The 21,754-nt window shown below is 42.3% G+C and overlaps 1 protein-coding gene across 1 annotated transcript; it reads right to left on the bottom strand.

The window, feature by feature from the left end:
• Positions 1-76: 76 nt before the first annotated feature.
• LOC109474118 lies at positions 77-21,235 on the bottom strand. The gene is made up of 24 exons (XM_019774326.1): positions 21,122-21,235; positions 19,835-20,043; positions 19,395-19,490; positions 18,886-19,077; positions 18,386-18,516; positions 17,969-18,124; positions 17,246-17,361; positions 16,591-16,723; positions 15,931-16,067; positions 15,428-15,551; positions 14,766-14,943; positions 7,155-7,238; positions 6,590-6,701; positions 6,131-6,260; positions 5,651-5,826; positions 5,082-5,273; positions 4,501-4,663; positions 3,799-4,034; positions 3,169-3,325; positions 2,574-2,819; positions 2,076-2,300; positions 1,094-1,199; positions 648-787; positions 77-105 (listed from the first exon to the last, which is right to left on the bottom strand). The coding sequence occupies exons 1-24, from the start codon at positions 21,233-21,235 to the stop codon at positions 77-79; spliced, it is 3,582 nt and encodes a 1,193-aa protein (XP_019629885.1).
• Between the last annotated feature and the right edge of the window lie 519 nt (positions 21,236-21,754).

Raw genomic sequence — 21,754 nt, 5'->3', positions numbered from 1 at the left:
TATTTTTGCGCAAGAAATTTGCCAATCAAATATATATAAGACATTCGCATATAGCTTAAATCGTAGTATGAAACAATCACAGCTCTTCTTTCTTGGTCTCTTCACCTGAATGAACAATACAAACAAAGAAGCTATATGTTGAGATTAAGTTGTCCAACAGAAAAATACATTTGACAACTTGTCCAGGTAGGACTACATTGTACATATCATAGCATCACTTTTTCCTTTTGATTTTGTAGATACTGCACCACACAATTTGACTTTTTATTGTCTCATTATTGTTTTTGCACCACCATCACTGGTTGCGCCAGGGCATTGGCGTTACACCCCGCGAGGGGCAGTGTCTAGTATCGGATAGATGTAGATATATTGCTAGGCCATGTACATTGTACTTCGCTTCGTTCATTAAAAGATTTATAAATCACCAGACATAAGCTGCGTTTGTTCTATCATTATGTGTGGTACCTTCACACATACCGGCTTGGTGATAGAAAATACGGCTTGTACATTACAACAGAGAACGTCAGTCATACATGAAGCTTCATGCAGCCATGGTGGTTTGTCCATAATATATATAAAAGCAAGCGGAGGTAACAATTGTCTAAATAAAAGGTAAATCAACAAAAAGGCGAAGTTAAGTAACGCACCCTTCGTTTTCCAGTAGGTGTCGCAGTCGTACCCAGCCCCCGCGGTCTCCCACGGTCTCACCCCGGTCTCCCTGTACTCCGTCCCGGTCTCCGGATGGACGCAGTAGCAGTACCCGGTGGAGGCGTGGCACTGCCGGGTCCTGTTTGTTTATTTGATCGATCTCCATTAGTTTGTACAGAATATCTATACATACTAGTCTTCCTGGAGTTGTGTTACACGTACAAACACTAAACCAAGCTACACGTTTATCTACATGTATATACACCTACAGGCTAAACGTAACTTAACTACAACATGGTAAGACTACAGGTTGTGCTGAGAGGTCAGAGGTCTAAATCCTAAATCTAGTTTCTATGTACTTAGTAAATGAAAATTCATATTTACACTTTGCCTTTCATATTTACACTTTGTCATTACCTCTACCACCAAGATGGCATAACGTTACCTGTAGGAGCCGTCCTCCGCGCACTCCTTGACGAAGAGGCCCACCATGCCCGAGGCCAGGTCAGCCTCAGCCCGCTCACGCTCCTGCTGGCACTTCGTCTTTAGTGCTGAATGAATGAATGAATGAATGTATGGATGAATGAATGAATGAATGAATGAGTGAATGAATGGCCTTTATTGTACATTACGAGCTACATAGGGGTCATGTTAAAGTTCTACGTACAAAAAACAGTAATACATGTCTGGTATCTTACTTTTAGTACATGTACAGGTTTAGTTTCTTCTCCCCCTTTACGACACATGCCATATAGCACACACCACATAATTATCATTCATTTTGGGAAGGGGAGGGAGATGGAGTGAAATATGCTGTATTTGCACCCGAGCAAATGTCAGGTTCTCTAGTTTAAGAACAACATCGCAAAGAGATTATAATGTTTTTAATCCCCAAGCAGATCATACGGTGGCAAGGCAGTATCCATTGGCCATAGGGTGGCCAATGGATACTGTCTAGCCAACTTGATAATGTCTTTTGCAGCCACCCAAACATCTCAGTGTACCCATGGAGGTATAAAAAAAGAGCGCTGCTTGGAGGTTAATGGTCTTCTGTACGCACCGTGGGGAGTAAAGACCGACTGCCAGCTCCAAGTGGTGCTCTCTGGGTAACGCCAACGACAGCGGCAACTCCTGACTCTGGACCACGCTCAACATGAGAAGGAGGAAGGTTAGGCGTAGGGCCAGCGAGCCCAACCTGTAAAACAACACTTGCTACAGAAACAGAAGGAAGCATATCTAACCTACCTGGCGATGGGAACGATGCTACCCGAAGGGGACATGGCGAAGAACCATTGACAAAGAAGTGCGGAGCCATGGTTTCACTCTCGATGAGGCACCAAAGATGGCAGCGGACCGGGCCAGATGGAAGACCTTCCTTCTGCCTTAAGAGCCATGCTGGCTCAGAAGAGGACTAAGTAAGTACGCACCGTGCCGTTTCCAGTACTTGTCACAGTCCTGCTTCGGCTGCCCTCTCTTCCCGGTCTCGTGGAAAATCTTCCCGTCGCTCGGGTTGGCACAGAAGCAGTAGCCTGTCGAGCCATGGCACTGCACCACGCGGTACCTCCCCTGGTCGTCACACTGCTTGATGAAGACTCCGGGCCGCCGGACAGCAGAGTCTCGCTCTATCTCACACTTCGTCTTCGGCTCTGGAGCTGGGGCACAAGTTTGAGTGGATCCTCTATCGTATATTGCACTTGATGTTTAATAACTTGGGTGTTAAGTTTCATTATATATACCCTTTTCTTTTTGTACTATGTTCAACCGGCTAACCCACTGGCCAGCTACATTCTTTTTTTAGGCCAATTTTTACTAATTATCTAGCCTGTAAATGAGTCTGGTGGAGACTAGACTGGTCGCGTATGGCCATACATCATACATGTACTCTGGCTAGAATGGTACAACGTAACTGTTACAGCATACGTTACCTGATTTATCTCCTTGCGACTGCCAGTAGGTACTGCAGTCCGCCCCCGGCGGTCCCTTCGCGCTGGTCTCCTGGTACAGTGCGCCCGTGTGCGGGTGTGCGCAGTAACAGTCGCCGGTGAAGCCGTAACACTGGACCGGCAGGTACGACCCGTCATCGTCGCACTGTTTCACGAACACGTCCATCGCGCCGGACTCCAGGGCGAGCTCGCGTTCCCTCTCACACTTCGTCGTGGTCGTCGACGCATCTTCAGACAAAATAGCATGCTAAATTAAGCCGCTTTTTTTTCTAAAAATCCTAATTTTTTAGAAACCCCAAAGATCTTAAAAGACGGGAAAGACATTTTTTTAGAACCCCCAATTTAGGATTTTTGAGAAACCCTGAGTTCGACTAGCCTAATCTGGGGTCACGCCACTAAAACTAGGGTCAAGGTAGTCCGTAAAAACTAGAGGTAGTGCTGGGTCCAAAGCTATGTGAGATATATTAGAGACTAATGTTTGGTACCCCATGTATACCTGAAAAAGTTTTATCCTGTTTTGACAGAACAAGTTGACGTTCGGTACATTCAGACTGAAAAAAAAAAAACTTACTAGTACCTTTCATACAGGTCCAGATAACATGGCTGCCGGTCTCACTGGTCTCTATCCGGGAGAACACAGGGCAGTGGGTCTTGTCTATCGGCGCGCAGAAAACCTTCTTCTTCAGACACATGCAGTTCTCACCCACCTTCTGAGACGCCCACTTGGCTCCATTCTAAACATGCAAAGAGAACAGATTATCTAATAGTATATATCGTGATATAAAGACTAAACTTTAATTGCCAACATTGCAATGAATTTGGACTTACCCGAAATGTTGACGAAAATTTGGCATAAGTCCCGATTCATTGCAGAGTTGGCAGTTAAAATTTAGTCTTTATTTCATAATGACTTGTACCAACACAGACGAAGTTTCATGCTAAGAACATCTTATCTTATCTTTATCTGCTATGTGTCTATATTAATCTCCGAGCAGATCCTGCGGTGGCAAAAGACAGTATCATCCATCTCTGGCTAATGGATACTGCCTGGCCAATTTGATGTTTTGACACCCTTGGATCTGCTTGAAGATTACTAGTATGTCTGTATAGCCAGTATAACCACCCGTCGGCGTAACACACCAGCTTCGCAGACACGCGGCGCGGCGGTAGCTGGCTACATCACACCAAAAATGTTGAGAATTCTTACCGGGTAGTATTGGCCACCTTCCAGCAAACATCCACCGCACTGGCTGATGGGAGTGCAGCCCCCCTCCCCGCTGACGTAGCCGGGGTTGCAGTGGCATGACGGGATACATGCCCGGTGACAGACGGGGTTCGGCTCCTCGCACGTCGGCTGACATCCACCTGACCCACACCGCCGGAAGTGGCTGTTTTCCGGGCACTTCCGGTCAGGAGGCTCCACTGGAGTCCTCTCTGGAGATTCTATGATAAAAGGCATATACCACCAATTACGTTTGGCCATTGGAAGTTATAAACTAAGGCCATACATGTTATAAACACTCATACAAGGCCTTAAAAAGTATTTTTCCACATTTCAGTCTCAAAAATTCTTGCACACTAGAAAGTCACAATGATCTGTCTTTTAAATATGAAAAAAAGACACAAAAACAAAAACTGGGGGTTTGCCAACTCAAACTCTAAGAACAACTGACAACAGTATAATACAAACCCTTAGCTACCTATGAATTAATTTTCCTAACCAAGACCTAACCACTCAAGCCTGACATTACGCCAACTCATTATACTGGTCAAATGAACAAAACTTGCTGGAGTCAACTTACTACATTGGCTTGATAACCCGTTACCAGAAAATTGACTTTGACTTTGAAAATCCAGCTTTGCTACTCTGAAATTGTTTTTGCATTTGATGTCTTTATTAAAAGCGTACCGACGATACAGGTCCAAATGGGATAGTTTTCGCCAGCGACCCATGTGAGCTCGAGACGGGAGTTCTCCGCGCAGTGGGTCCGGTCTATCGGAGTGCAGAAAACCTGCTTCCGCAGACACATGCAGTTTGTTCCCTCAGTCTCATCAGCCCACTTCGCTCCGTTCTGAAAAAAAAAACAGTTGTGTGGAAAAAATCGTTATTGAAGGGGGATATCATAATGTAACATCATGCCCTGAAAATGGACATATATTACGTGCAATTGAAATAAGAGTCGAATGTATGGTGTCATATTTTTGTACCTCCACTTCCTGAAAGACACTTATTTGACATAAACATATACGTTGTAAAGACACAATAAAATAATTGACTTTTTGTATCGTTCTTACAACGTACCTTTAACTTCCTTGGTTCGATTTATGTGTGCACGACCGAGATCATTTCAATATAGCTCCCGGTTTGTTACTCTCCAAGCAGAGGTTTTGGCTTTGTCTTATTTTTGGCGTGTTTTTAGGCATTTTGGGGGGGCTTTCGTCTTCTTTGGTATCTTTTTTGTTCCAGGTGGCAATATTTTGTAAAAATACCGGGTAGTAGTCGGCTCCTTCGATGGAGCAGCCATCGCATTGACTCCTGGGAATGCAGCGTCCCTCCTTCCAGAGGTAGCCGACATCGCAGTGGCAGCCTGGCGGCTTGCACTCCCTGGTGCAGACGGGGTTAGGGTTCTCACACGTGCGCTTGCACGTGCTGCACTGACGGAAATGGCTGTGTTCGGGACACTAGAAGGTAGAACAACACAGTATTAATGGCCAACCACGGGGGTCTATGGGTTACAAAATAGTACACGTACAGGCACAATTCATGAAGACTGGGTAGAAAATCTCATGTGAGAGTTATTTATGTATAGATTGTATTGTGTGGTGTAGGATCAGTTTTGAGACTGTAAGATGTGGGTTTTGACTAGCCTGGAATCCATCCGTGAACGCTGTGTCTCCGCTCCGTTTCTCCGAGTGAGTGAGTGAGTGAGTGAGTGAGTGAGTGAGTGAGTGAGTGAGTGAGTGAATGAGAGAGAGTGTGAGAGAGAGAAAGAGTGAGAGAGAGAGTGATATAAAAATCCCCATAATGCAAAAAACTGTGTTCTGTTAGATCCTGTTACCTTGATCGGGTACGGGCACTGGTCCTCGGCGATGCACTTCCCGTCATGCAGCGCGAACCCGTCGTCACACTGGCATCCCGGGATGCACTGCGCGGTGCAGATGGGTGTGGGGTTGTCGCAGGTCGGCTGGCAGGCGCCGTGGCCGCAGGCATCGAAGTGCGCGTTTTCTCCACAATCTGGTGGTAAGAAACAAAAAAAATGTCATAGAAGCAGCGGATTGTTGCATTAATTCCTTGACAAAAAATTGAGTTCTACAGTCGAAAATTTGGGTCAAATTTCTTGTGTTGGAAATTACAGTTTGAACTTATTTCATAACTTAAAGTGACAGCTACCATCGCAGATGAACTCTCAAGATTCCTTTTCTCAGTTGTCCCTTGTAATAAAACAGCTGGCATCATTTCATGGCATTTACATCACCTCCTGAATTCCCCCACATACCATCCACCCATAATCAGCGCTATGCAAAGTCTACAGGTATACCTGCAGAAGAAGACTCCTTCTCTTCACAGGTTCCGTGGGAGTTAAAATCATCATCAGGCTTGTCACAAATGAGTCCCTCGTCACAGACTCCCGCGATGTTCCATGGACCGCCACAATCTTCCCCTTTAACCTGTGTTTGGACAAAGATGCGTGATATTTTTTTTCAAACTTAAAGGTCAGTTTGCAAATCAAGAACGAAGCTCTTGCGCGGTTTTGGATAGCCCACGCGTTCACTGGCCTTCACTCACTCACTCATACCTGGGCAAATCTACGTTCTTGGATACGCGGAGAATACTAGTATCCAGGACCGTGCCCAAGCCTGACCCTAACCCATTTAAGCATAGAACTAGATAGGCACTGTTTTAGAAACAGGAGTACGGCAACGTTAGATTTGTCAACGTATGCAAGCCTGTAGTATACTGTAAAACAATAGGTAGCGCTGTTGTGTTGATGTCTTACCTTTGCACACACGTCACAGCACCCACACACTCCCTTGACGATGCCCCCGGGGCAGTTTTCAGGCGCCTGGCATCGGGTGGCGTGACACGGGGTACAGGAAAGGGAGTGGCAACTATTTGGGTTCAACATGGATCCGTACATGTTTTGTTTAAATGTGATTTTATCAACAGACGATATACATGATGAAGTACATTGCTTGATGAAATATTTGCTATACATGTATTACTAGACCATAAAGTTAGTCTTCGTAATGTGTAGAGAATATGATAAATTGAGGATCTTTTTTGCATAATCAATGAGAAACAGTTATGATTAATTAGTCGTAAAGGTTAACATCATTTAGCGAATATATGAGATCGCGGAACTCTAGTTTTGGAGTTGAAAACAATTGTATTACTTTTTTAGCCAGGTATATGCCTAAGCTATCAGCATGAAGGACATAAAACATAGTTTAACATGCATATTCCGACATACGATTTATTTCATGAAAAGGATTAATAGCATATGAAAGATAATTTCGGAAGGACTCTCAAGAAATGACATCAAATGAAATCAAACTTCTTACCTCACCACCATACACAACAGGATGGCCAGTCGAATCATCATGGTGGTGACTACTGTAGAGTGGCTCAAACTGCCACAGACCTGTCTAACAACATGTCAATGGCATTCACATGAGGGTTTGAATACAAGATACATGGTCACAACAATTGAACTCAAATTTATTTACTTTATGTCGGCCAACCTTCTAGAATATCCCTCTTATAGTTATAAACTTTGCACACATTCAAGTACTTTTGTACTCAAATGTAATACTAGTAGTACTTCTGAAAAAATGCCTTTCAATGCTTTCCCCCACAAAAGTAATTGAGTGGACTCTTCCTTGCAACCTGTTGGACTGGTGGAAGCTCATGAACCACCCACAGATAGTATTAGCAAGAGGCGTGGTTTGTGTGTATATTATCTACAGGACGCACATCGAGAACAATGGTGGGTGTGTTTGTGTGTGTGTGTGTGTTTGTTTGTGTGTGTGTGTGTGTGTGTGTGTGTGTGTGTGTGTGTGTGTGTGTGTGTGTGTGTGTGTGTGTGTGTGTGTGTGTGTGTGTGTGTGTGTGTGTGTGGTTTATAACATGTTAGATGACATAGTTGCAAGAAGTAGACATTTCCTTTCATATCTACAGAAGCCCATCCTATGAGGTTACACCTAGATGCATTACCTGACACTATAGTAACATCGGCTAATGAAAAATGGAGATGCTCCCTATCAAGGGATGCGTTTTCGTTCCTTTTAAATTCGACCTAACGTCTCAGTCCATCAGCTAGATCGTTAACATGTTGGCACCTTTGTAACCTAGGTTGAACCAAAAGCAATTTGTTGACACCTTACCTACCCTTTAATGACTCGGGGATTTACTGCATGTATTAAGATAGGATGCAAAACAATCAAGATATGTCAATTTCTCGTACCTTCATATAAAATATTCGAGGTCTCCTAGGGATGTCGTCCAAAAGATCAAGTTTTCTTTGGCAAAAGATAAGGTGCATCGGTGAAACAGCTTACTCAAGCATGTCCGGGTGTTGTGATGCATATTTCCCCACGGTACAAATCTGATTAAAAGCACGACTAGTGAAGTGAAATTGTCCCCTACGTGTCTGTGATAAGCTCAATAAACGGAAGATTAGCAGGTGGTAATTTGTAGGCTTTACCAAATCCGATTAAAGTTTCCCAACTGGAGGACGAAATGGCTACAAAACCCAGTAATTCAAGTTTACAATATCTCACATCCTAACGATATTGCAATGGTCAATATGTCTGAACAAGCATTTTATCAACTTAACCTGCGCCATTTTGCATGCAACATATAGTTATGATGGGATTAGTATATTAATTGCTTGTCAAAGCAAAGTAAAAAAAATGGCATATATAGGTAACAGTATGGTGAGTTCTAGACTCTGAAAACATCTATTTCAATATACGTCCACTAATGGAGTTTAGAGGGTAAGCAGATTATGGCCTTTTGGGTTCTTTGGGACCGCCGGAGACAGTAACTTTTGATAGTAGACAGGGAACTCAAAGCACAAGAGATCAGTGCAAGCTTGGAAACATTACGATCCATGTTACTATATAATGGTAGTTCATGGCCTGTTCTGTTTAATGCCGAGGTCACATTTCCAAACCGGGGCCCGACCGGGCTGTTTCGATTAACGAAAAATCAACAACTTATATCATGAATATACGCAGATAGTTCCCATTATTAATTTTGGCGCAGTGGGTAATAATACCTAGCGTATGATGCGAGCTCATGATCACAAAGTCATCCATTTTACTGAGCATGAGGAGAGGGATTTCGTTTGATCTATGTCAACATCTAGGAGCTAATTCATTTCAAGGTCTCAGAGGAGGGGTGGTTGAAAGCTTTAATGGATCCCGACCTATTCTAAAATGTCCCCAACCGCCTCTCATGACCGTTTTACGTGAGGACATCCTAGTTTACTTAAAGCACTAAAGAATCCCATGTTCTTTAAGATCCTCAAAGAGGTTAATGTTTCGATCTTAAGAATATCACGCTCTTTAAGAGCCTCAAAGAGGTTATAATGTCTCGAACTTAAGGGTGTCTGGTTTGCTCAAAGCACAAAGAATTCCATGTTCTTTAAGATCCTCGAAGAGGTTAACGCTTCCAAACTTAAGGATGTCTCTTGAGGCCAATTCAGTCGATAACAAAACACTGGAGTGAACCGTGTTGCGCTCAAGTAGGCACGTAGGTGCTTCCATTATCTTGATGTACACAACTCCAGAGCCCCATGAGACCCATTTCCTGTTAGAGACGCACAGGGACGGTATGATGAGTAGGTGTACAACCCATGATCGGATTAAAAGGAAACTGATTGGACTTTATGTGAAAGAAAAATACTTTAAAGGGATACCAGAACCCTAAAAGCATGAATTTTCAACATTGACATATGCTTGATATAAGCCTTTCTCTCACAACATTTCTTGCGATGGCAATGCAACAGATGCGTCAGAATCAAATTCATTACAGTGTGACAAAGTAGTTGGTGGGTGTCAATAAAGTATCACACGTCACGCCCCATGACACAGATGACGTAGACGTATGACGATGGTCTTGGGAGGGCTTTGCGAGAGGGAAAAGGAGTCTCCATATAAGGACAGAACACGGCGAATCTACACGGGACAATTAACATCGCGGAAGATAAGAGCGGCAACCAGAGACGTACGTGTGCTTCTCTAGACTTCCCTCGAGCCGACAGTGCAGAACAGTAAAGAGCTAGCGCGCAACCAAAACAGGTAAGGTTTTTTCTTATCTATTGTGTTGTACTGATATTATTGTATCGTGCTAGCGTCTGTATTACTATTTCCCTCTCAGCAAACGTGCTCTCTCAGCTAAGAAAGAAAGAAATTATTTTTTCAATTTGCAGACGTTTGATTTCTTAATTTTTTGGTACACTTTGTTTTCACAAAGAATTTAACGGCTGAAGATTAGGAAAGGTTGGGTCGTATCGTTCTTTCTAAATAAGGCAAACAACATGCTGATTTTCAGGATTCCCTCTATGGTTACTGTATGGTTTTACAATGTAACTTATAATTTCTATCACAAAGTATTTTGTTGACTGCTTTGCGATGGAATTTCGAACATAACGTGCGATTTTCTTGTAGTGTACGATATGCCCAGTGACTATAATTCCATTAAGAGAGTAAAAGGTACACAACATAATTTGATTGACTAATGGGTATATTAGCTAATAAGATAAACATGTCATAATATCTCTCAAAAGATCAATTTTGCTTGACGATGTCATAATCTATTCATGAGAAATGAAATATCCGTGTCAGGGTATTACTAAAATCGATGATTTGGGTCAGATTTATTTTCCGTTTTTCTCATATTAGTTCCATCTCCAGTTGGCATTTGCGTCTTATGTTTTGCGAGAACGGAGAGAATTATTAAACAATTTTTATCTACGTTTTCCATACAAATATAGCTTATGATGAAAGGGTTAATATATATTTATACAATCATGAATTTCATTATCTACTCATACAGAAGTATTTATACATGCAACTACACCAGTTTGATATAGAAGGACAACCGGATCACCCTTTTTTATACAAACATCAGGAAGACCGATACTATGTATATCTTTGAATTGAGCTAAGATGCAAAATGGTTCTCGCAGCGCAGTAGGAGTGTTCAGTCAAAATGGGCAGGAAATGTCTTATTCGAATCTGTTGTTTTCGTAGAACAATGTCAGCAAACGGCGGTAATGTCTCTTTGGACCCAAGTGAAGACTTCCTGGCAAACTGGACACTCGTGTCTTCTACCAACTCAAGCAACTTCACGACGGAGACGTCTTCAACTGAAAACAGCACCATTGTTGACAACGGCGTGACCGCTGTGACGATTCCAGTCTTTGTAGAGCTCGTTCTCGCTGCCATCGGAACTCTAGCAAATTCCCTGGTCATCTTTGTTATCGCGAGATATCGCGAGATGAGAACTGTCCCCAACGTGTTTGTTTTGAACATTGCTGTTGCCGACCTCCTGTACTGTTGCGAGTTTGTCCCTATCTGGAACGCTCAATTTTTTTTACCAAAAAGTGGTTGGATATTTGGACAGGCAGTGTGTGCTATAACTCGGGCGTTATACGGCATCTGTGGTAATGCTAGTATTCTGTTCATGATAGCTATGAGCATAGAGCGTTACCAGGCTGTAGCTAACCCGATCAAACACCATCAGCAGAGCTCCAAGAAGCGAACGTGGCTCATCAGCGCAGGTCTTTGGCTGGTTTCCCTCATATTCACAATCCACATCATCGCCTTTTCAAAGGTCAAAACTAATGAGAACCAATTTAAACGCTGTTCTTCAGATCCGTCAAGTATTATAAATGTAAAGTATGACGATTACTTGAAAGGAATCTTGGTCTATCGGTTCGTAACGTGGTGCATCTTGCCCCTGGCCATCCTGGTGCCAGTTTACGCCAGGTTGTACTACAAACTGCGCCACAGCGATGTCGTCCCGGCTAGTTCGTCCAAGACGACAGAGAAGTCCCGAAACCGCGTCACGAGGATGGTGACAGTTGTAGTGGCCGTGTTCATCGTCTCCTGGATGCCGATTCACATCGTGTATCTGGTCAAATATTACTTCGAGCTGTACAGCCTTCCTTATGGTAAGCTTGGTCCTTATAATCTTTATATATAATTTCGTGTAAAGTGAATGACAACCAACTGCCTTCCCTGTGATATTCAAAACGACTCTATTGTCTTCAGGTCAACATGATCAAATTGGAGATTTTCGTGGGAGTCTCTCTCTCTCTCTCTCTCCCCCCCTCTCCCCCTTTCTAACCTCCTTGGTTAAATGATCATTTTTTAGAAGATCCACTGGAGCTGTTCGTGGGCATGTTATCCTCCATCAACTCCATGATCAACCCCTTTCTGTACGCTCTCCTGGGAGACAAGTTCCGCGTCTACATGAAGAAGGCCCTCTGCTGCGGCCGTGGGGCCGACAAAGGGAGGGGCTCGAGGTACCAGTCGGGTACAACAACCACGCGATTAACTCAACGGACATTCGTCTCGAAAAATCGCCAGGGAGCAACGCCAGCTCGCGGGAAGACGACGGAGACAGAATCCAGCTCCTCGCCAGGACGAAACACTGGGACAGTACTAGACAACAGAGGGGAGGGAATATAGAAAGTTAATTGCAGCTACATGCCCGAAGGCTAAGTGCAAATACAAACAACGTGTTTGAAGGAGAGAATACAATGATATGAGACTATGTGCAAAGTTATACACATTCTACAACATACGTGGCACTAGTTTTGTCGGGTTTGACGTCTTCTTTTGAGACAGTGGGAGACGAAATTACCCACATCGTCTATGATATGAGGATTCTTTGATTTTAGTAATAAAATTGTTTCTGGGGAATAGTGCCAGTCACGGTGCATTTTGGACACGGTCACCGTGTTAAAGAATTGGGTTCTGATATAAAATGAACAATTAGAGATGATTCTTCCACTAGTTCTACATTTTGAGGAACAATATTTACAAATCCTACATGTCTGTGATAAACTCAATAAACGGAAGATTAGCAGGTGGTGATTTGTAGGCTTTACCAAATCCGATTAAAGTTTCCCAACTGGAAGACGAAATGGCTACAAAACTCAGTAATTCAAATTTACAATCTCTCACATCCCAGTCATATTGCAATGATCAATGAGTCTGAACAAGCATTTTATCAACTTAACCTGCGCCATTTTGCATGCAACATATAGTTATAATGAGACAATTCTTTTAATTTCTTGTCAAAGCAAAGTAAAAGAATGAAATATATATTAGGTAACAGTATGCTGAGTTCTAGAGTCTGAAAAAATCAATCTCAATATACGTCCACTAATGGAGTTTAGAGGGTTAGCAGATTATGGCCTTTTGGGTTCTTTGGGACCACCGGAGACAGTAACTGTTAATAGTAGACAGGGAATTCAAAACACAAGAGATCAGTACAAGCTTGTAAAACGTAGTGATCCATGTTACTATATAATGATAGTTCATGGCCTGTTCTGTACGTGGCTGATTGTTGTATACGGATGCACCAACTTTGATGCAAACATACACGTTTTCCTATTACTGTGACTAGTTACAGAAGAATGAACTGACATGTTTTGGGTCCACCAAACTAATTACCTTAATCTCAAGCATCTAATTCAAAACCATAAGGAGTCGTAAACAAATGAAATGGAAGATGCATTCTGTATTATGAAATAGTCTTGCATCCTCTATATGTTACATCCCATGTTGGCTTCGGCTTCATGTGAAAATATAGCATGACTTTACAAGTGACAGAGAATGTTAAAACGGTACTAATAGCATCATGTGCATGCAGTTGTATGCATATGTAACAGTTATATGTTGTATAAGTCCGTATGTCTGTGCTAAGCCTAGTTCTCATGTATTCCCTTACCATGACAGTGCTTATATTATTTAATTCACGATTTGATCTTGAACTGTGTGCAGTGAATAGATCTAGATCGTCAATGTTGAATAATCCAGATCCCTACCGAGGTAGGTATAAGAGACTCTGATCACCACTATCTTATAAGGCCACACCAAGTAAATTTTATGGATGACGTCCGCGCGCGCATTGATTTTGGCCTGTTCCTTGAAAAAAAAAAAGAAATTCCGCTTCCTGTAACTATGACCAAAGAGTCACGACAGTGCCGCAAATCGTCAGATTGACGTGAAACCCGTAACGGGACACAGGACAGGATGTTCCACCTGATTTATTGCTGTTTTGATGATGAATAAAAGACTTCTTGCTTGTTACACTGTGTCACCTCATTCAATATGTGTCCTAACATTTGTCATCTCTTAGTATATTTCTAATCTAGGCATCTTGTTTTTAGGGCCCTTCTTGTTTTTTTTTCGCCCTCTCGCATTAGATTTAGGGTCTCCAAAGGACGTCATCCATAAAATTTACTTGGTGTGGCCTAACCTGCATACATGTACAAATGCGAAAAAAATCTTCAAAGTTTACAAGACATGACGTGATGATTACCTACTAGTATATCAGTAGATGGTACATGTAAGTAGTATATAGTATTGTTGTAATGATATATAGACTTTTAGCACTTAGCTTTAGAATGTAGCGCGGTTCTGCATTCAATATTAATACTCCATGTTTTATATCCTGTAGACCACATCTGGTCACATGTGCATTTAGCCCATCTGAGCAGGAATGTGCAATATAGATTCATACTAATATTAATATAGTAAAACGTTGAACTTCATCCCAACACACAAATTATACTGAATTTGCTTACGTCACGTATCAGTAAAGTTTCGTGTGAATAAGGTCACGTGTTTGTAAACGTAACTCTCGCGAGATTACGTTTTGAAGTGATTGGTCATTAATTATCCTGATGAAGGCGACAGTGGTCGCTGAAAATTTGATCTCTATATAATTTGTGTGTTGGAATAAAGTTCAACATTTTACTATGATTACTAAAAACACAGATGAACTTTCATGATAATATTAATATATATCAGGTTTTGTCCTATTGTTATTTCGAAGATATACTAGTAGATGCTGTGAAAAGTGTTAAACACAATGCAAAAGACATGAGAGTCATTGACGGCAAAGTGTGGGGCCCAGCCGACCGGTAATACAGGCGTGTGGGCTGGGGCTGGAGCGGGATGTAGATGTCGTCATCGTCCTCTTCATCCGGGGACTGCGGCGGACAGTCCATCCAGTATTCCGCGGTGTATTTTGGGTACCCAGGAAGCACCAGGAGAGCTTTCTCGCTGTACTTGTAGTAACGCCGCCCCTTGAAGAAATAGACGCTATCTGTGGTGGGCAAAATCGGCATTGCAGTTATTCTGTTTCAACGCATGTTGTATGTTACTGTTTTAACACATGTAATACTAGATGTTTAATAGAAGCTGTGGATGTTCTCAGTACATGAACCTAAATAGAGCCTTGGTGTCTTCAGTGAATATTGTGTCTTCGTTGACAAAACAAACTGTGAATATTTAGTGACCAGAACAGTGCTTTATCAAGAGCCATGCCCAGGCACGGTTCTGGATAGTCCAAGCGTATCCAGAACCGCGGAGAATACGCGTAGGCTATCCAGAACCGGGCCTAATCCTACCCCTAGTCCATTAACCCTAACCCTTTCAGGCATAGAATTAGATAGGCACGGTTCTAGAAACAATAGAGACTATTCAGAACCGTGCCTGATCCTACCCCTAGCCCATCCAGGCATAGAACTAGATAGGCGCGGTTCTGGATATACAATAGTGAATCGTTCTAATCGTAATGCAATTTTTACCATCATCAATGTACTGCGTTGCGGCGTCCACATGGTTGGGCACGCCCTTCCAGACGGAGATGGGACGGGGATAGCCGTCGTCTATCCGGCCCGTCTCTTCGTCGAAACGCCAGTACCTTTCGCCCTGTGAAGAGGCAGAACGTTTATGTTTATCTACATGTATGAATGTTTAAGTAAACAAAAAGGAAAAGAGATTGGACCAGACAGACATGTATGTACAGACACTGACAGAGTGTCATAGTAATGAGTGGAAAGCTAACTAAAGTAAACTTGTCTTGCCGCATAGAACATATTTGCGTCTTTGATTTGTTGTCTTGCTTCTCTCATCTCATCTCATCTATCCCTCAGTCTAATAATTCGACCGTTGCGGCAGATGATCTGGCAACTAGTTTTTCCCACCCTTCTTGGTTGTCTGTTCCTCTTAGAAATGTTTTACTTAGTGTCATGATCGTGACACGTGGTCACATCACTTCAGTTTCCTTTCTTCACTGTGTCTCGCTTACCTTGAAGAAATATGTTTTCCCTGTCGGTTGCCATGGCAATGCCGCATCCAGGTCGCTAGGCAACCCGAAGTCTGTCGAGATGTACCTTGGGTATCCCGGTTCCAGCTGGCGACCATTGTATTTCCAGTACTTGGACCCTGAATAAACAAAATTTTAAAATAAATTCGGTTGTAGACGGGAGGTTAGGTGGTGGTTGGCTGGTGTCTGGGAGTGGGTCAGCAGTGTTCGGGGTGTGGTTGAGAATCAGATTTGATGCAAATTTACCTCAAATTCGATATACAACCTTGTATTTATGTTTGTATCTTTGTAATGTAAGCACATTACGTGCTTTCTGTCCAGTGCTCACAAATTGCACTTTGTGAATAAAATAAATAAATAAATAAATAAAATACTGTGGGGTCGTATGGCGTAGCGGCAGAGTACGCGACTCGGAACTTAGAGTCCCGGGTTCGAGTCCTGACATGCCACCGATCTTGTACCCTTGGGAAAGGCACTTAACACGGCTTTCCTCACTTAGCTCAGGTGTAAATGAGTATTGTCCTGTCATGTATTTGTCCCCTGTGTTGGTGGCGGCATTAATAGAAATTGAAGAAACTTGAGTGTGTCGTCACCACGTCTGGTGATTACATGTTGGAATAAAAAAAAGTACTGGTGACGAACCTCCGAAGAAGAAGACGAAGCCGTCCTTCCTCTCGTACCCGGCGTCTATCTTGTCCGGCAGGTGAGTCCACATCTTGGTGAGGAGGATCGGCCCTTGCACCTGGTGGCTCTGTCTACGGAAATACTTCACTCCCTACATTTGGATTTCAAAGTAAATCGGACTTAATGGATATTATGGAATCCGATACAATTTGACAGGTACTGTGTTATAAAATAGGGCGATATAAAATGGGGTCGTGTGGCGTAGCGGCAGAGTGCGCGACTCGGGACTAAGAGTCCCGGGTTCGAGTCCTGACATGCCACCGATCTTGTGCCCTTGGGAAAGGCACTTAACACGACTTTCCTCACTTAGCTCATGTGTAAATGAGTATTGTCCTGTCATGTATTTGTCCCCTGTGTTGGTGGCGGCATTAATATAAGTTGAAAAAACTTGAGTGTGTCGTCACCGCGTCTGGTGATTACATGTTGGAACAAATAAAAAAAAATAGGGCGACCCATGGCCATAAAGTTGTACCGTTAGTTACACTATGGACGAAGAACATTATTACACGATAATCGTACATGTATGGCAACAACTATTGAACATAATTAAAAAAAGGGTACAGACTAAATCTTAACATACTAATTACCAAAATAATACAGTAGCCAACTGTACCTGGATAAAATATGTGTCCCCTCGGAACTGTAACACGGCATCGTACTTTGAATCATGGCATTTCTCCGGCAACAGAGAGCAGACTGGTATCAGCGGGTTCTTGCTTTTCCTGGAACCTGGATAAATGAATAAACTCTATTAAACAGTGTTGTAGACTGAAGCATGTCTTAACGCTAACAAAATCACCAAATGTCTACTGGTTCAAACGCCCTTCCTATGATGAATTTCTTTTGAACACGCATGGCTTCAGTCATTGGTCAAACATGACTGAAAGGGTCTGAACCTCAAGCCGCTTGGTCCAGATGCACTACAATGCACGTAAGGTGATGCGTATTTTCTTGCAAAAAAAGCAGCGAAATCTCGACCTGGTGGTTTAGAAAAAGGGTTGCTGAATGACCGCTGAACCAAAACCTATATCTAGCCTCTACCAGGCTTCAAAAACGGCTGGAAAGAGTAGAAATGGGCCAAATAGACGACAGATGACAAGCCAGGACTACAGGAGACTTTGTCCACTGACGGAATACGTTATGAAGAGGCAATGTACTCCTTTAGCGGACTAACTCCCCTGGCATGTTATATCTATTTGACCAATTTCTACTCTTTCCAGCCACTTCTTAAAAAGAACTTTATTGACACAACATAAAAAAAGTACAGCGACTTTCTTTCGTAAGGTCTTTAACTACATGTAGATTCTGAAGCCTGGTAGAGGCTACCAAAACTCACCATACATAGCCTGTATCCCCTGCAGGTCGTCCGGGTGGATGCAGTACTTGTCCTTGTAAATGTAGGCTGGGTACATGATGGTTCCCGGAACCAGGGTGTGGCCAAGGCCAAGGGCGTGCCCGAACTCGTGCGTGGCGACCTGCAGAAGGTCAACGCCTTTCCGGGAACGGGGAAGTAAAAAAAAAATTGATAACTAGTGGGATAAAGACAGTGTGGATGCTACTTAAAACGTGTAACAAAACGTCTAACAAACGTCTAACGTCTTCAAAATCTATCCAGTTGCTTGACAGACAGTTCCAGTGTTTCTTATTACCTGGATGTCAAAACTTCTGAGCTCAGCTTACAGAAGAAGGTACACTACTAAACCATGATCTTATGACTCGCAGCTAGAAGGAGGAGTAACAAAGACTACAATACCACGATGCGTTCCCGTCGTCCATAGCTCGTCTCCGTCAAAGTGGGTGTCGCCATCTATCCCATACTTCTTTGCGATGCGCTCGGAACTGGGTGGCATGAACGCATGCGCGAGACCAAGACCCGTTCCTCGACTGAAAAAAAAATCATACAATTATTTTTGTCAATATTTCTGATACACATCTAGATCAGCATATAGTGAAGAAGGAGGCAAAAAAGAAACAAACCGTTAACACAGTGTACTTGTTGTTTTATGGTCACGTTGCATGTATTTAACTTCCATCGATAAAACAACGAACCGTCTGAGTGTTATAGATTCTTATGTTATCCATGTAAAATTCCATTTTAATGTCTTGTCTTTGTCAGGAGGGCTAGCCCATTGCAATGATCACAGGCTAGTCGGGCAGCCCTGGCTGTACGGATTGAAAAAGACAAATAAATGAATAAACCAATAATCATCATCATCACCAATAAGTGAATAAATAATTATGAGATGAACATACTTGGGATCCCATCGCCCGTCAAAAGGAGTGCCGTCCTGGTGGTCCCACCGCGGGAAGGCGATCAGCATATCCGCATTTCCTGACGTCACTTCCGTGAAGTCCAGCGGCGTGTAGTCGCTCCAGATCTGGAACGCGTCGTGCATGATCCTGCGGACCTCTGATCGGCTCAGCCGAGGCGTGTACTCGGTTATCCTTCGTAAAAGAAAATTATCTGTCATTACATGCACATTTACCTTTGCCGTAGGAAACATATTGTTTTTCGCTATGTTTCGTCTTCTTCCGTTGAAAGAAATAAGGTCAATGGCCTGGACCAGACGGCCGCGGCAGTGTCACCATGGTAACTGGTGCTGTAGCAGAAACCATGTGGTGTTAGATTACAGTATGTAGCAAGTGGCAGGACGGAGTTGGAAAGGCTGGTCACCATAATGTTTGAATGTGTTTCATTAAGAATAAACAAAGCCATATTGGATTTTGGCAGCTGATGCACAATGAGAAGAAAGTATACGCACTTATACGTGATGTGGAATTTGTGCCACTTGGTTCCTGAGAGAACATACGGCGCCACATCCACAGAGAGCCAGTCTGCCGGGTCCTTCACAGAACACCTGAGATGGGAGTAGGCATAGAGATATTAATCTAATATACACAGGAAAAGCAAGTTTCTACTATAGATTTTAAACACATTTATACCAATGGAAAGTCAATATATAGTGATTATGGTACTCTCCAAGTAGATTTGCCGGTGGTATGATAGTGGGCCGAAAAATTGCAATAAGCCACAAAAATGTATTTTTCTGTTGCCAAGGGTGAATCTCCTAAAAATTACGATATAATGACACAGTTTACGATGACAATGTCTTGGTAAGCTTTTGAGTGTTTCCTCACACGTACATATAATAATGTTGTCAAAACGCATTCCGTTATAGAATTTAAGAAAAGACGAACAAACCTAGGCATGCGCATTATGTGTCTGGTGGCGTTGTCCATTTTTCCGGTGACAGGTATCCCATAATTCTTCTGCATCTTCACAATGGCGGCGGTCAGGTTAAAGTCAGGTGGCGGGAGTAAGACTTCTGTTCCGTTTTTCAAACGCCCTGGCCCTCTCTCTGAGATGTCGAGGTTCTCTTGTGAAACATAGCCGTATTTTACAAGCCATGTCTGTAAGAAACAAAGTAGAAAATAATAAAGATAACAGATTTGTCGCAAGGTTCTAATAGTTTTAAAACCCATGACATAACTCATCTTCAAAATCAGAAAATCCTATAAAAAAACTTCACTGCCACAAAACAATGCAAACTTATCTGTTTAACCTTGAACTTCATCTTTCTGACCTTGGAGTTTATCTTTGACCTTCAAGGGTAGTCAATATGGTACAATACATGCCCATGTAGGACAATATTTAATAGCAAAGAAATACTTAAAAGTATTTCTTTGCTATTATATGTTAAATATTTTTCTTTACCATGAACAGGTTAATATCACAGACGGGAAGTAACCCTCGTAGTAGAAGTCTGAGTTCTATTCTTTTACGACTTTTGTCTTTCCTCAGGACTTCTACAGAAAACGGCTCCAGACGTTCTGTAGCACGGTTTTTGTTATGATTTTTACTTCCGCTGGTGCAAGGCCTTTTATGTGGCCATATTAGGACATAAAGTCGTCTATGGCGGACGGAAACCGCCTAAGAACTATAATTTTTATTCATAACGAAATAAAACAATCGAGACAGTACAATTCAATCAACCACCAACATTTGAAAGTCGAAAATTTATACCATAAATTTCGTCTATTTAATTGTTTGTGGTCATCCTCTGCACAGTACAGCAGCGCCTCTGGAGGCAGATTTGTGAACTGCATGCTCTAATTAACTAATTATTCCACTACTAATTCGGCCTTTTTCGCTTTGCAAACTTGAGCTCCAACACAAATGAAAATATACTTATTAGATGTTTTGACCTCTTTCAACATGTTTGAACTACATGTTTAACACTTGACATTGAAAAAGGCTAAAAACTGACAGAAGATTATATATATCCGCTTTTGTGTATTGTAAGTTCAATCCCTCATTATGTCGTTTAATCTCACAGACGCGTACAAACTTTCATTTGTTCGGTAATCAAAAAGTTTGTTATATGAGTGAAAGTTAGGATTTGACTAGCCAAGGCAAAACGCTCCAAAGGTCCAAATCTACGGCCGCCATCTTCTGCCGTTGGTCTAAATAGAAATCATTACTACTCACCGTGGCTTGTAGATTGTTACCAGTCTTCTCACTGTTTACAGGAACGCCGTCCGAGAGAATTATAAAACTGCACACCACCATAAAGCAGGCTGTAAGCCCCTTCCAGACGTTCATCACTACTGCGAACATTTTAAGTCGTGGTCTGGATAATGTCCAATTAACACCCAGTAGAAACTGGCGTTGTAAGGTGGTCTCTGTAGGGAAATGTGCCCGTTCTAGTTCTTTGTTTCACGTCAATTGCAAGTTGTTCACAAAATTTCAAAATGATTAGAAAGAATGAGATTTAATCAATCACTGAATTATGGTGAAGTTGTGATATTGGCGACAACTTTAAAGTTGTTTCTTCGATGTATAAGATTTTGCAGGGTGGGAAAGATCTAGATTAAATGTCCCTTTTGTGTATTTAACAACTAATGCATGCTGTACTGTGTTTTTACCTAATGTTACATCGATGAATTTCAACTTAACACAATGTTGATATATTTACCTAAAACATAATATTCAATTTACCATATTTTGTTTCATTATATGGAGTTTTTCATAGATTAAGATTAGGTTAGTATGGATCTTATTTTCTATAACAGTTAAGTGAATCAGCATAAAACCCTTGTAGATAAATTGAACTTTGTTGTT

Source organism: Branchiostoma belcheri, unplaced genomic scaffold (genome assembly GCF_001625305.1).
Source record: "Branchiostoma belcheri isolate BF01 breed outbred unplaced genomic scaffold, Haploidv18h27 scaffold30, whole genome shotgun sequence".
In the NCBI taxonomy this organism is placed as follows: Eukaryota; Metazoa; Chordata; class Leptocardii; order Amphioxiformes; family Branchiostomatidae; genus Branchiostoma; species Branchiostoma belcheri.
Note: the sequence above shows the minus strand (reverse complement) of the source record. Positions and strands in the feature narration are given on the sequence as shown.

Excerpts from the sequence above, each read along its gene's own strand:
- LOC109474118 (XM_019774326.1), bottom strand. The coding sequence starts at position 21,235 with ATGAACGTCTGGAAGGGGCTTACAGCCTGCTTTATGGTGGTGTGCAGT. Across the intron at positions 18,125-18,385 it reads GACGACGGGAACGCATCGTG|GCGTTGACCTTCTGCAGGTC; the intron begins GTATTGTAGTCT and ends GTTCCCGGAAAG. Across the intron at positions 3,326-3,798 it reads AAGGTGGCCAATACTACCCG|AATGGAGCCAAGTGGGCGTC; the intron begins GTAAGAATTCTC and ends TTGCATGTTTAG.